This window comes from Sparus aurata, chromosome 2, assembly GCF_900880675.1.
Source record: "Sparus aurata chromosome 2, fSpaAur1.1, whole genome shotgun sequence".
NCBI lineage: Eukaryota > Metazoa > Chordata > Actinopteri > Spariformes > Sparidae > Sparus > Sparus aurata.
Window position 1 is genome coordinate 33,777,849 of NC_044188.1, and position 14,646 is coordinate 33,792,494.

Sequence of the window (14,646 nt, forward strand, 5' to 3'; positions counted from 1 at the left end):
TGAATGAACTGTGACAAGGTGTTGTTCTTTTCCCCCCTCCCCTCTGTCTTCTGTCTTCCGGGAACACTAATAGGCTCCATGCAGAGTAATGTGACCAATTGAATCATCCTCGCCCCAAGCTGGAGGCTGCAGATCGTCGGAGCAGAGTGCGCTGCGCTCAGTCCGGCTCCCACACTGAGAAAGCCTTTCTGGGGTGACACTAACAGTTTTTGCCCGGGACCTTGGGGATTTTACACCCTGTCCTTCAAGGAACTAGTGGCACTCTTTCCAACTGCCTAGGCCCCTTTGCCCGGGAGAAAAGGTCAGAGGGCTCTTGTTAAGCCATAACTGCCGCTCTAGGTGAGTACAAACTCTAGCTTGTGGTATTGGGCAGAGCTAAGGCCCTGATACCAGAACAGTGTATGAGTGATCAACTGTGATCTGATGAGTGTTAGTAATCTTTTAAGGAGTCTTTTATTGTTATTCAATGTGTAGCATCCATAATACAAAACAGTATTTGCTGGATGACATATATTGTCTGCACTGCTAAACTTTGAAAATTACCATAAATACAGCAAATAAATAGTTTCATATGTGATTCCTTTTTTACCAGCTAAAACCATTTGTACAGCCCAGCATGTTAAAGTGACTGTGGGTTATCCAGGTTGCAGAAAACAAGCATGGATACAGTGGCATCGGACATTAAAGACAACATTACCATTTTATCACTTCAATGATTTAGACAATCAAACACTAGTTTTTCTATTTCCGACACTTATATTGGGTATAAAGTGGTGGTAACGAAGAATAGAAGTGTACAGCTGCAGTGTGTTACATAAACCCTTCTGCACCCCTCCGAGTTTTGGATAAAGAAACATTTCCACTAACTTGCTCTCTTAACTTGTATGTTAGTACTGATAGCTTAGTTAAACTAAATGTAACATATATCTGAACAACTTACAGGAAAAAGGAGAAAAACTATTAAATATCTTTACAAGTAGTCACCACACAGTCTCTATAGAAGATATGGATTAAAACATTTACTAAAATAAAAGTGAGCCTGCCTTCACAGTAACACAGTAATGTTCATATGTGAAAGTAAACAAAGACAGCAAAAGAACATTGGGCCTCATTCATGAACCGTTCTTACGAACAAATTTGTTCTTAAGTCCCACTTACGAAGATTTTACAAAGATTGTGGCATTCATGAATTTTTTCTTATCTAGGATTTTTTCTTAGGCAAGAACAAATCCTACGAACACTCAGGAGTACTCTTCAGTTTCAGTGCCGAAATGTTGGCATGGTTGTGTTTTCTTCTCTTGTGTAGTTCAATAAAATGCAATATTACAGTGATAATTCTGTCATATTTATTCATTTATTTATTTATTTCATATTTTTGGTAATTTACAAAGAATTAAAATTTTTAAATAAATTAAATGTGCCAATGATTTAAGATAAATCAAGTAAATTGGAAACATGCCATCAATTAGTAACCCCCCCCACCCTATTTATACGTGGCATTTCTCCATCCAAGGCCCGCAAAACAATGGCATATATATTGCTCCTGCGGCATTCATCAATGTAAGAACACAGCTGCGAACAATTCTGAGGCTTACAAACGAGTTGGTGAATCTGACATAGGGTTTTCTTAAGGAACCTCTTAAGAACAACTTAAGAAAGAATCTAAGAAGATTCTTAAGAAGATAATGGTGAATGAGGCCCATTCCCTCTAAGGATCCAATGATTGAGACTTAAACTTATGCACAGTACAGGAGAAAACATTCTTTTTCTGATGAGTCATTTATAGACTTAGTTCATAATGAGTTGAAATATAACTCACTAAACTCGGTTAAACAGACATTATTTAAGCAGTAGTATTCACAGGCTTCCATTATATGAACCCTGCAAAGACTTAAGGGGTAAACAAACACTGGCTAACCACAACTGGAATGTATGAACATTGTGTGATATTGTCTGTTTTTAAAAGCGTTAAGATACAATAACAAGCACACACACTGCAGAGTGATCTGTGTCCTTGTAACTAGCCTGTCATCTAGAAATTCAGTTCATAAATTGATAATTTGGATCAGCAAATTTGTTGTTAGGGAACATAAGGCCCGCAAAATCACGCAGAATGAGTAAACAAACATTTGCAAGGAGGCATTCGTCTTAAAACAATTTTTCAAAGTTGCTTCAAGGAACTTTCAATTCTGTTCATTCTAGCAGCCTCTGTGGCCCAAAGCGGTATGTATACCACCACCACCAGTCATAAAGATCTTGAACTGTGTAACGTGGATTTGTTGTAGAAGCCAGTGAAAGAAAAATGAATGCACAATTTTGTCCTACTGGAATTATTTAGTTTAGTTATTAATTGGTTATGCAAAATTTTTTTTTTTTTTTTTTTTAAATCACTATTTTGAGGGCTCAGAAATTCTTCTTGGTAGAAATTAGCGATTTTATGGTTTTTGGCCATGGGTGAGTTGAAATGGCTCACTAGCACCCCCTAAAATACAGCCCCCAAGATTGCTTTCATCTACATGTATGAAATTCAGTATTCTAGACCTAGAAAACAGTCTCTTGGTAACATGATTTAAACCCAACAGGATATCAGCTATTTTGAGTGTTTTGGCTATGTGAAAATGTTGTACTTAACCAGATCAATTAAAAGTTATCAAAGCTTCAGTTTTTGTTGTCTGTGGCGGTCCAGCTGTTGGCTGTGGTGGGTCAGCAAATATCAGTTGTTCACCGGGAAACAAGACGTTGCTGTAAATCCACAGCACCTTAGCATAATAAACCTGTCACACACATCCAGAACTGCATCAAGCATGTCATGGGTCATGCCAATAATGGATCTTGCCTTCCTGATCAGTTTGTTGATCTTATTCCTCTCCTCTAAGCTCTAAGCCCCACCCCCAGTAAACAGCATAAAACAAGAGACTAACTAAAACACCCTGATAAAACACATGTAGAAATGACCTGTTGACATCATAAGACCTTAGTTTCCTGAGGAAAAATAGCTTGGATAGGACATTTTTTAATACGGCACTGGTGTTCTCCAGTGCACAAGGACACAGGATGTACTTATAAGAGGAAACCACCTCAGTGGCCTAATCCTTAATCATCACAGGGATATCAACATCCCTTTTCTTTCTAAAATCAATATAAGTTCTTGGTTTGACTTATAGTTAAAATCAAATGGCTATGATAACATCACTGACAAACACATCTATGCTCTGTTGGTAAGTGGTCGTCTATGTAGATGTAGCCATCATCAGAAAACTTTTGCAGGTGACAGCAACACCAAATACAACCTGCAGCTGGAGGAATACAGTCATGGTTAAAAGTTTGCATACACCTTTACATACAATACAGTATATATCATGGCAGTCTTCACATCCAATGAACTCTTTTCTATGATGGAATGAGTGAATGACCTACTACTTTGTCACAAAAAAACATTCATGAAGTTTGGTTCGATAATGAATTTACTATAGGTCTTCTGAAAATTGAATTTCCAATTGTGATGATATACAAAGTTGCAAGAATCGCATTTTCTTAGTAGCATGGCCTCTTTACTTCTTCTGAGTGATTCTAATTGATAACAGCTGGTGACTTTTCTGGGCCCAGTTTAATAGGAATTGTTTGATACACCCACTAGACTCAGCACAAATACTACTACAGAGCTCAACACTGATCTGAAAGAGCTCCCATGAAAGCTTTGAGATGATTATTGGGAGCTCTAAAACATTTTTCCACTTTTGCGTCACTTGTTACATTTGAATCTCTGTACATGGACCTCTACGATTCTATGGCCACACACACAAACACATACAGTTTGTCACACAAACAGGAAGGCCCGCCCCTCTCATTTTTTTTTTTTTTAACTCACCTTGATTCTTGAAGCACTCTAGATCTGGTTGCACCAGCCTCTGTCATGGTGATTTGTCTTGTCTTTTGTCCACACACTTCAGCCTTAGCTAGCTCTAGCTTTGTTGTTATACAAAGGTGGTTTTTGTTCTGGTAGTCTCAGGATTATTTGTGTGTCTGTTGCTGCTGTATGTAAATTGACTTGATAGGCACTCCCTGAAGAAAACGGTATAAGAAATGGTTAATGGCTAATTCTCTGTAACTTTAATTGGCAACCACAGATTATTGCAAAGCTGTAATTTAAGTGGCCTGCTGGGCAGTGAAGCCTAGGCTTATATTGATCAGATTCCTTCACTTACAAATGCAGTGATGAAGCTTTTGGTTTAGAAGTGAATCTTGTGGTGATATTCTTGGTAGAATTGCAGCTAAAAACACCAGCATAGCTGACTGGAGAAACAGCAGGCACTGCTAGTTTAAACCTGTTTGAGCTGACAAATCAGAAATGGCTGGGCTTTTCAGGAAAGGGTCATCCAGTAGAACTGGACTAAAATGGAGTATTACAGGCAGTCGGTAAATTGGGGGCGCTGCAGCAATGGAAAGTATGTGTTTTATCAATGTTAAGCAGGTATATGTAATCCAGCAGACCCCTAATACGTATAAATAAAATGAGTATAATTTGGCCTCTGTAATTCCTCCTTTTGATAACCTCTCAATTACATCAATTAATGCCCTCCAAATAAAATTTGTTTCTGTTGGAAAAAAAGGACCTGTGTGTTGCCTTCAGGGTATTTCTTTCATTATAACGAACTGATCCTTTAATATGTCTTTGTAACATATTCTTCTTCATAATTATATGTTGATAACTGTCATAAAGGTAAACTTGTTTGTAAAAATGCTTTATTTTGATATTTGATTCATCCAATGATGATCCTGCAAGTTCTTCCCAGCAGACATGCGCATGAATGTAATCCGCTTCCATCTTCTCAAAACCAAGGCAATTAGAGGTGGATTTCATCGTTCGATGTCGAGATTCAGTTCCCATCGGTCAGTTTGGTAGGAAGAATCGTTCATATCGTTCGTTTGTTGGTTCAGTCGCATTTCCGGTACAACGATGTTTAGCGGTGAATCATGTAATGAACAGTTCTCAGCTCCTCCTTCTAAAATGATCGTGCTAACGGTCATCATAACACTGTAGTTCAATACATCGCTGTAACTTCATGATTATGTGTACTTTTAGACAACACAACAGTTAACAGCTAAAGCCTGCAAGCCGAAAACGAGTGACTGACTGAACGAGAACGCCAGGAGAGGAATCAGTGAACGAACGAGAACAATGAGCTATGAACGAAATGAAATGGGTTTTTTTTCATGGAAATGGTTGCTATGCTTTCCTGTTTCTCATTGGCTAAAATTCGACCACAGTGTCCTAGACTCAGCATACGATTGGCTGGCTCTCAGTCCTCTTCACCACTCTGATAACTAAACAGTGAACAACACAGCGACTAGTTTGTGAGAACGACAGAACAGACGAGAGAGAAGTGAAACGTGGAATCAGTTCAGTGATTTCGCGTTACAGAGTCAGACTTCGAACTGATTCGTTCGTGACCGACACATCACTAGAGGCAATGCCTTTTCACAAGCATGTTAATAAATAAGTGTGACAGTAAACGGTCAGCTGTACTACTACTCTGTCATCATTGACTATGGTTTAACATGGTGTTTAATCAGAGTTTCATGGAAAGGCTAGAGAGCTTTTTATTTTAAAGTTGATGTTTTGAGTTTGTTACCCCATTACGTGGGTAACTTTTAACAGGGCAGATGGAAGCAGATCAAAACAAGGCTTCGTATAGAGTATTCTAGTTTGTAAAAGTACAACCTGCACCATCTCATTATCGATGAAAGTTCTCTCTTGTGATCAATCAGAGAGCAGCACTGTGTGCACAACTCTCAATTGTTGTACATCACAAGAAAAAAACATAGGGAGACACAACTCTGTTGCCCTAAGCTAATCGGCTATCCCACATCCCGCTAGCCACATGCTGCAAGCTCTCTCCACCTCTACCTGGGTGGAGTTTAGGTTGCATAAATTTGAACATGTTCGTATACCAGATAAGGCCAACAAAACTGGGAAACTACCAATCACTTAGACACACACTCACACACAAATATACTGTATCTATATAGGGGCAGGCTCGCTATTTCTTCATGCTTTAAGTCTTCATGCTAAGCTAGGCCAATCATGTCCTGACTCCAATTCTAATACTCCAGTTGTGGTGACGGGACTGACTGATCCACTGACAGCTCAGACAGTCTAAGATCTAGAACAATGAAGCCTCAACCAGCACATGGCTCTCATGTGACAACCTTGCTGACTGTTATCAGGCTGCTGTTTCCCCCAGCCTTAGCATTAAGACAAACACATAAGTTCTCTGTTGGTTGATGTTAGATTCACAGATTAACACAGAATGAGGTCTTGTATTGCTTATGCTGTCTTTATTTACTGAGAAATACTGAAGTAACTTGTTACAAAGTTTAGATATTTTTTAACTCATTAAAACCAAATAACCTGATAATGTTTTCAGTAGTGGTTTTAGGGTTTACACTGGTTGAGACTTGCTTTAGAAAAGGGTTAGGGTTAATCAAACTACTCTACTGTATGATGTTATCAAACTACATTTAAAAATGTTAAGTTCACTCCTCATACCCTAACACTTGTAACACTTCAAAGTTTGAATCCCTCACTGACCCTGCTTTTTGTATTTGAAAGCTATGCAAAGTTCACAGAAAATGCATCAGAAAAGGTTGTTGGAGCATAACAAATGCATTTGTAACAATACAGTAAATGTATATTGTAATTGGTGAATAAGATGAGTAGAGAGCCATGCAGTGCAATAAGTTTAAAGTTCCCTGCCGATGAAAGACGCATTCCTACTCTGCATGTTGCTGTGTTCCTCAGACAGATTCCCAGCTGGGACCTGCTCTAATCTCCTGGCAACAATATTGACATAGAAATAGAAACTCTGACAGGGACAGGACTCTAGCTGTCTGCCAGTCAGGACTACATTCATATAAAACTGGTGTTTAGAGTTCTTATATACACATATAGGACGTGTTTAAATTGCTTAAATGGTGATCCTGTATATACAACTAAATCTTTATATTTAAAGGAACACTAAAAACTGATTATTTAGTGTTTTACCCAGACTCAAATGTAAACATAGATATCAATTTCATCTTGTTTTTACCTCATCTTAGCTCAAAGAAACCTCTTACCAAGATCCACCAAAAACGAAATAAGATGAAATACCTTGAAATAGGCGAAAAGTCAGTCCTTTTGGTGTTGCAGCAAAATTGACCATTTTTGTCTTTAAAATCCTTTTGGAATCAAAGTGCAAACATGTGGACTTGATGTACTCCCCAAGTCATTCAAGACTGATTTCTTCTTCTGATTTTAGCAGGCAACATTGTTGACCAACAACAGTTGACTACAGCTAATACTCAAATTATATTGCTTAAGATACAACAATTGACAGCTTTGGAGTTGCTTGGAGTTTCACTTTTGACATTGCTAGGCAAGCCATTTCTTCCCTTTCAGTCCTGTGCTAGGCTAGAGAGGAAAATCTCAGATGTACATACCCCTATACTGGACACACATATTCAAATGATATTGAAATTGATTACTTATGGGGGTATTTTATTATATGTTTCAGGATCATCCTCAAATTCAACTTACCCTGCCTGAGATCCACCTGCAACCATGACGACAAAATCCAACAGCAGTGTTCTAGGAGGCAAGGCTTCATCCTCCCCTCTCTTGTCCTCTCCACCTCGCCAGCGCCTGGTCACCAAAGACGGACACTGTGCCCTTCGTCCACCTCTGTGCCCTTCAAGCTCATGGCCTGGGGCCTCGGGCAGAGCCTGGCTGCTGGCTCTGCAGGATCTTTGGGGACTGTTGGTTGGTCTGCGCTGGAGATGGGTGCTATTGGCCTTCTGTGCCTCCTTCCTTGCCCACTGGCTGCTATTTGCCTGCCTGTGGTACTTGCTAGCCCACCTCAATGGAGACCTGGCTGTGCAGGATCACGATGCCCCTCCACAGGGGCATGTGGTTTGTGTGAAGCACATAACCAGCTTTACAGCTGCCTTTTCCTTCTCCCTGGAGACACAGTTGACAATCGGTTATGGCACTATGTTCCCCAGTGGGGACTGTCCAAGTGCTATAGCACTGCTGGCTGTGCAGATGCTGCTGGGGCTCATGTTGGAAGCATTCATCACAGGTACAACTCCGAAATTCTTGTTGCCTTCTCCCCATAAACGTTGTTAAGTCTGAGATTATAGTCTCATCTGAGAGTTTGAATGACATACTGGGAGCTAAAATTGGAGCTAATTACTGTATTTGCTAAATAGAAGAAGCTATCTTTTTCTGGAAATTACACTAAATACGTTAGGGTTGTTTTATATTCAGGGATATAACAGGCATTTGAGTGTTAAAGTCTGTGTCTCCATCACCTTTTGTGTTTCCCCTTCGACAGATCTTAGGCCTGTCCTTGTAATGCATAAACTTCCCTTAACTTGAATATAGAAAGAGAAACAGTGACACCAAACCATGTCATGGTCCAAAACCTATTCCCAACCTCAGAGGGCAGATCTTCATGAAGCACATGGGGATACACTATTTGAAGATTGGATGATAATCCCTTAATACATGTCATTGTGTTTAGTCTATTACATGAAAAGAGCATTGCATCATGGGTTGTTTGCAGCCTTAATGTCCATCCTTAAAAGTATTTGATTGGTAAGGGAGAAAGAAGGTTTATGGGGCCCTTAACATCTGTAAGGCAATTGTGCTGAAAATACAGAAGCGCACTGTTTCAAAGATTTTGATGCAGACAAAATGTGACATCTGCTGGGCAACCTTTGGTATTGCATTTATAACACCATGTGACAGAGTAATTTATTATAATAGTCCTCTCATAGAACACATTTTTTAGTTTTTGTTCAGTTAAGAATGTTTTATAAAACTTTAACTTTTTAAAAGTTGACAGCTGTGCTTTTTGTGTAGCAGGTCATCCCTTATTCTAAACCATTGTTAAACCTCTCTGAGGTTATGTAATTAACTGTTTCATAAATAAATGAATAAATAACTCATAAGCATATTTAATAGCATAATAAATGACAGAAACCAGGAATACGATGGTAGGGTTGTTGCGCATACTGGCCCTTTAGCCAACAGCTTACCCAAGGAAAGAATCCACTTGAATCCCAACTTGGACCCATTTGAGAATTAAATTTTTAACCGGATTTCATCCAGACTCTGGCCCAACACTAAACCACTTAGACCTGCAGGACTATGCTGAGTGGAGGCATGAAGTAGACAACAAAAAACACAAATACCACCAGAGCTTGAACGGACTGTTCTAACCCCTCACTTTTTAGCATTACTCTATTATATTGTTGCCTACTCATCTAGTGCATCTAGATCATTCAGTGGTTTTACATCCTCTGTTTATTCTCTGAACTACATTTACTTTGCTGCAGTTTTGATTGCAAAGCAGCCTGAAACAGAAATGTTATTGTAATAAAGCCAAGCATCTCTTCATCATACCACACTGAAGTCTCATTGTCTTAACCTTCAGGTGCATTCGTAGCCAAGATTGCACGCCCTCAGAAGCGTGCAGGAGCCATCCAATTCAGCCCCCAGGCAGTTGTTGGCCAACATCAGGGCCAGACATGCCTCATGTTACGAGCCACAAACCTGCTGCAACGACCTCTGGTAGACGTAAAGGTGAGTGCTGTGCTCTACGAGGAGCATGATGGTCAGGCCCTGTACCAGACCTCTCTGGACTTCCACTTAGATCATCTGGGCCAGCAGCCTTGTCCTTTTTTCATCTTCCCACTCACCTTTTACCACCCCCTGGACCGCCGGAGCCCCCTCTATCCTGCCCTGTGTGAGGGCATGTCCAACCACTTTGAGTTGGTGGTCTTCCTGTCTGCTTTGCAGGAGGGAACTGGTGATTCCTGCCAGAAGAGGACCTCATACCTGCGCCAAGAAATACAGTTTGACCGTCGCTTTCTCCCCGCCTTAGGGCTGGATGCTCGTGGGAGATATATGGTGAGCACCCAGCATTTTGATACAGCTCACTCAAAGGAGCCTTTGAACAAGGACTGTGTGGTGCAGATCAATGGTGATGGCAGTGACAGGATGGAGTAAGGATGCTGAAGGGGAGATCTCATAGGGAGTTTCTGAGGGATTACTGGGGAGGGTAACAATTGGTCAGATATTTTTGTCTGGAGGAACTTGTTTAAACATACATTCAGATTTACCAAATTAAATCAATTTAAATTAAAATCTATAGCAAACATGGGTGCTGATGCAAAAACCCTCAGCTCTTCCCTCTGATTACTTGGTGTCACTAGCGCAGCAACCGCGGTATACTAGCCCACTGGCTAGTATACCAGTGGGCATTTACACCTGGACATTTATATGTCTAGGTGTGTTGGTATGATGAGCATGATCAAACTATATTTGAAAATATTAAGTACATCGTTGTTGGTGCAATCAATTTTAATTCATATTAAATTAATATCCAGTAATCATTGTTTTGTTTATCTCACACATCAAATGACTATGTACAATATAATATAATATGAAAGTTGGAATTCATAGTAATGGACCAACATTGAATTGTCACCCACTCTGACAAGTTTTTAAGCATCTTTCATCTCATTGTTTTGGCTTCATAACACCTTTGGTAGGCAGGCAAATGTTACCTGCAAAATGCCACTAAAAACATAGAGACAATGAACATGTAGGAATTTTCCATACACGTGTGCTGGTTTGACTCGGTTTGGTTCGGCAAGTCAGCCCAGCATGGCAGGGTTTCGCATTTCCACGACAACAGTGCTACATGCTAGAATGTGTATCTTTTAGTAACAGTGTGCTTGTCTTGTTTAATGGTCAAAGGAGCGACTATAAATCCTATTTTTCCCTACCAAACCATCGAAGAATAGCCATTAACAAAGCAAGCTTTGCTTATTAAGTTAGAAACACTTTTTGCCCCTAGAAAATGATTGGACCTCAAACAGTCGACCTATGTGGTCGTTTTTCTGATGAGGAGCTGCTCCTGAATAAATGTAATAGCTCTAAACCTGTCGTGGATTTTATGGCATTTGATTATCAAATTAATGTAGTTCAACAAGGCAGTACACAAGTTGATTTTAATGTTTCTATGAAACAGAAGTGAATATTTTCCACTTGACAAGAGTTATTTTTGGCACAGAAGATAATATTAAGTTGACATGCCTGAATACAAGCCCTGTAAGAATGAATATGGAATTAGTAGGAATGGCAGGTATATTGAAAGTGCTGAAAGAGCAGAAAGTACCAGTGAGGAATGAGCGAAATGGAATTATTCTTCTTTCATGTCTACTAAGGGGCATTCATGTTGCTGATCAATGATTTTCTCTTCTGATGTTTGTGGACTAGCATCCAAATTGAAGATTATACTGTATCAATGGGAGCTGATAATCACAACAATCAGTCAGTCATTCAGATGACTGTAATTTATGAGGGTTGAAAATAACAAAAATTAAATGATAAAAATAGAGCTGATAAAAATGCGAGAAAATGAAACATGGATTGATAGATGATCAATCTTGAAAGGTGATTGATTAAAAAAGTTGTGAAATGATGAAAACAGTCATGTTTTATAATTCATTCCATCTTACAATCATCATTCAAGACACAAAAAATTTAATTCATCATTCAAGGAATGTGTTCTCAAGGGTGGAAGTATTACAAAGTATTTGACAACAATGAAAGTGATTAAAATGCTTATATATAAATAAAGAAGTGATAAAATATATGTGAATTGAAAAATAGTAATAAACTGTCACTTGATTTAATAAACCCAACTGACATTTTACAGTATTTCACTGACAATCAACTTGAATACCATTCATTATTCACAGCACACATATAATTTGCAGCAAACGCCCATTCACTGAACCACTCGACACTCATTATGGATCCCACTGATTTTCTTTTAAGACCTGTATCTCAGGGCAAGAAAAAAGGGAATCTGATGATTTTGTTGGAAAAAAAAACCATCCAATTTCCACAGCCATGGTTACCCAGTAAATTTCCACAATGTTCCACAACCATTCCACAATGATAAATGTTATTTGGGTGCTGAAGTAAAATGTAAATTGTTTTTTCAAATAATCTGAGAGTGTATCACTTTCATTATTGATTCATAAGCATTTTGATTTCATCATACCAACTTTTTTTTAATCAAATCATCTTTAAATTTAACAAATCACTTGATAATTTATCAATCCATTTCTCATTTCACATGCAGTTTTCATTACAAGTTACCCTTGTGATGTAAAAAAATATAATAATGTACCTTGTAACCTTGTAAATTTACCCCTTTATTTTTCAATTCACATGCAAATGTTAAGCTGTAATGGCAAATCATTAGAAGCCTTTTGGAACGAAGACATCCATGTTTTAGAGTGAGCTATCTAACATTAAACAGACTTGCATAAAATGACATATATGACTGATAAAATTATATTGCCTGCTAATTGATTTGTAGATTAATGCATTTATATTGAAAAATCATTGCCTGAATCGTTATGCAAAGCAGAAATGAATGTATTATGTTCAATTTTTATGACAATAAATGTCAATTTGCAAATAAAGTTAGGAGATTAAGAAGCAGTCTTTATGTTGTAGAAATACATTAATTTGTATTTGGAGTATTTTCCCTTTAAAGGCTGCTGACATGAAGAGCATCACTGTGTTATCTCCATAGTTTAAAAAAGAAATCATGTTGCAACTTCAGACATCAAAAGGAAATGTTCTACAAAATGTGATTGTGAAGGATGAGATCTCAATGCATCTCACATGCTTTAGTGCCTTTGTACAGTGTACATTACATGAAATAAATATTTTCTAAACAAGCTGAATTGACCGAATCATCATTGTATTTAGCTTGTGGACTCCATTAACTCTTTTATAGTTACCATGGTACCATGCTACTATGTTGTATAAAGGATGTGTTCTCATTGGTGCTGGTGTAAGACTGTACCACACAAATATGTGCTTTGACTGAAATCATGTCAACATGTGCAGATCTTTTCTCATAATTATGAGATCGGATCTCATAATTATGAGAAAAGATCTCATAATTATGAGACCAATGATACATACGATACTTTTACTAATTACTCCCGGTAGTAAACTGAAGGTATCACGAAGGTATCCTTCCAGATTTAAAATCTGCTGGACTTAGTACTACCTAGACTACTTGCATGCATAATATGAAGTACTTTTACTGTGTACTTTTCGGGTAATCCTGTGTCAAAATCCTTGATAGAGAAAAAGAATAAGGATATTTCGCCCATCTTTGATGTGGAATAAAAAACGTATTCTCCATAAGTAGTCCAAGATTCATATACTGCTGAACTAAGCACTTTCTAGAATACTTGTGTAACTAGTATGAAGTACTTCTATCGTGTACTATTTAAGCAATCCTCTGTCAAAATCCTTAACAGAGAACAAGAGTACATATATTTCACCCAACTTTGATGTGGAAAATCGTATGTTTCATGGGTCTGACTGTGAGGCTGCAGTCTGCCCCACAGTCACTACCAGCAGCTCTTCAGAGCAGCTTCATTATGATTACTGTAAATGTTAGTAGATTCGTGCACTAGAAATAAAGGTGCGGCTGATTTGACCAAGCAAACGCAAACCAGGGCTGGCTTGACCGCAGTCAATGTGGCACCTTTCCTCATCTCATAATTACGAGATCTTTTCTCATAATTACGAGATCCTGATCCTGATCTCTTTTTATCCAGTGAATGCAATGCACTTCCATAATAATTTGTAAGACATATTTTTTTACTTACTTTCCTCTTGATCTCACATTTGCCAGTGCTGACTCCTCACCACTGGATCCACACAAACAAATATTGACATGTAGTTGCTGACAGACACCTTAGCAGAAATAATCAACAAAAATCAAACATACACAAAAAACAAACACGAGCTGAGCAAGCACCTGGCTGAAACGATACAGATCGGATTTATCATTCAAGTAAAATGTGTCAATATCTGTACTCGTGATAAAGCCTGAAGTTTATACATTCAAGTTTGTAAAAAACTTGCTCTATTAATAGTGGTTTTACTCAAAAACATTTATCTGATCACAGACTCCTGGACATGAAGTCACTTTAACGGTTACAGATTAAAAACGTGCAAATGAGTGAAACAGTTGCAGACACCACAACTCACTTACTTTAACATTGCTGCAACATTTGTGCTATAATGTATTCAGGGAACTATTGCAGCATTGAATGAAGAAATAGAAGTTGCATCTTGCCTCCCAAACTTTATTTCTCAAACTACCACATGTTGCCAAGCAACAAAAAACAAAACCAATACCCTGCAATCCATGATGGGGGACCAATACTCAAAATAATGCCTTGATGAGATCTTACAATAAAGCATAACACAAAATGTTAGGGTTAATTTTTTGCTTTGGTTCCTGGACACCTTATATCCTGCTCACACCTCATTAAAATATGTCATGCTGTGCTACAGAATAGAAGAGACTAAATTAAGCACCGGGAAAAAAGGCAAACTAGTTTTCTTTTATGTAAAATTGACTGAGATGTTTCAACCACAAATGTCCCTGAACACACCTGTACTATCACAGCATTGTCTCCTAATGAGCCAAAACAAGTCACATCTCATTGTCTACATGTGACTATACAGGCCTGCATGTGGGGGCTCAT

General features: G+C 38.4%; 1 protein-coding gene across 1 annotated transcript; it reads left to right on the top strand.

Moving 5' to 3' along the window:
* kcnj13 (potassium inwardly rectifying channel subfamily J member 13) lies at positions 1–12,810 on the top strand. Its single transcript, XM_030439161.1, has 3 exons — positions 1–339; positions 7,557–8,120; positions 9,480–12,810. Exons 2-3 carry the CDS (start codon positions 7,604–7,606, stop codon positions 10,052–10,054), a joined length of 1,092 nt encoding a protein of 363 aa, XP_030295021.1. The 5' UTR covers positions 1–339; positions 7,557–7,603; the 3' UTR covers positions 10,055–12,810.
* The last annotated feature ends 1,836 nt before the right edge of the window (positions 12,811–14,646 follow it).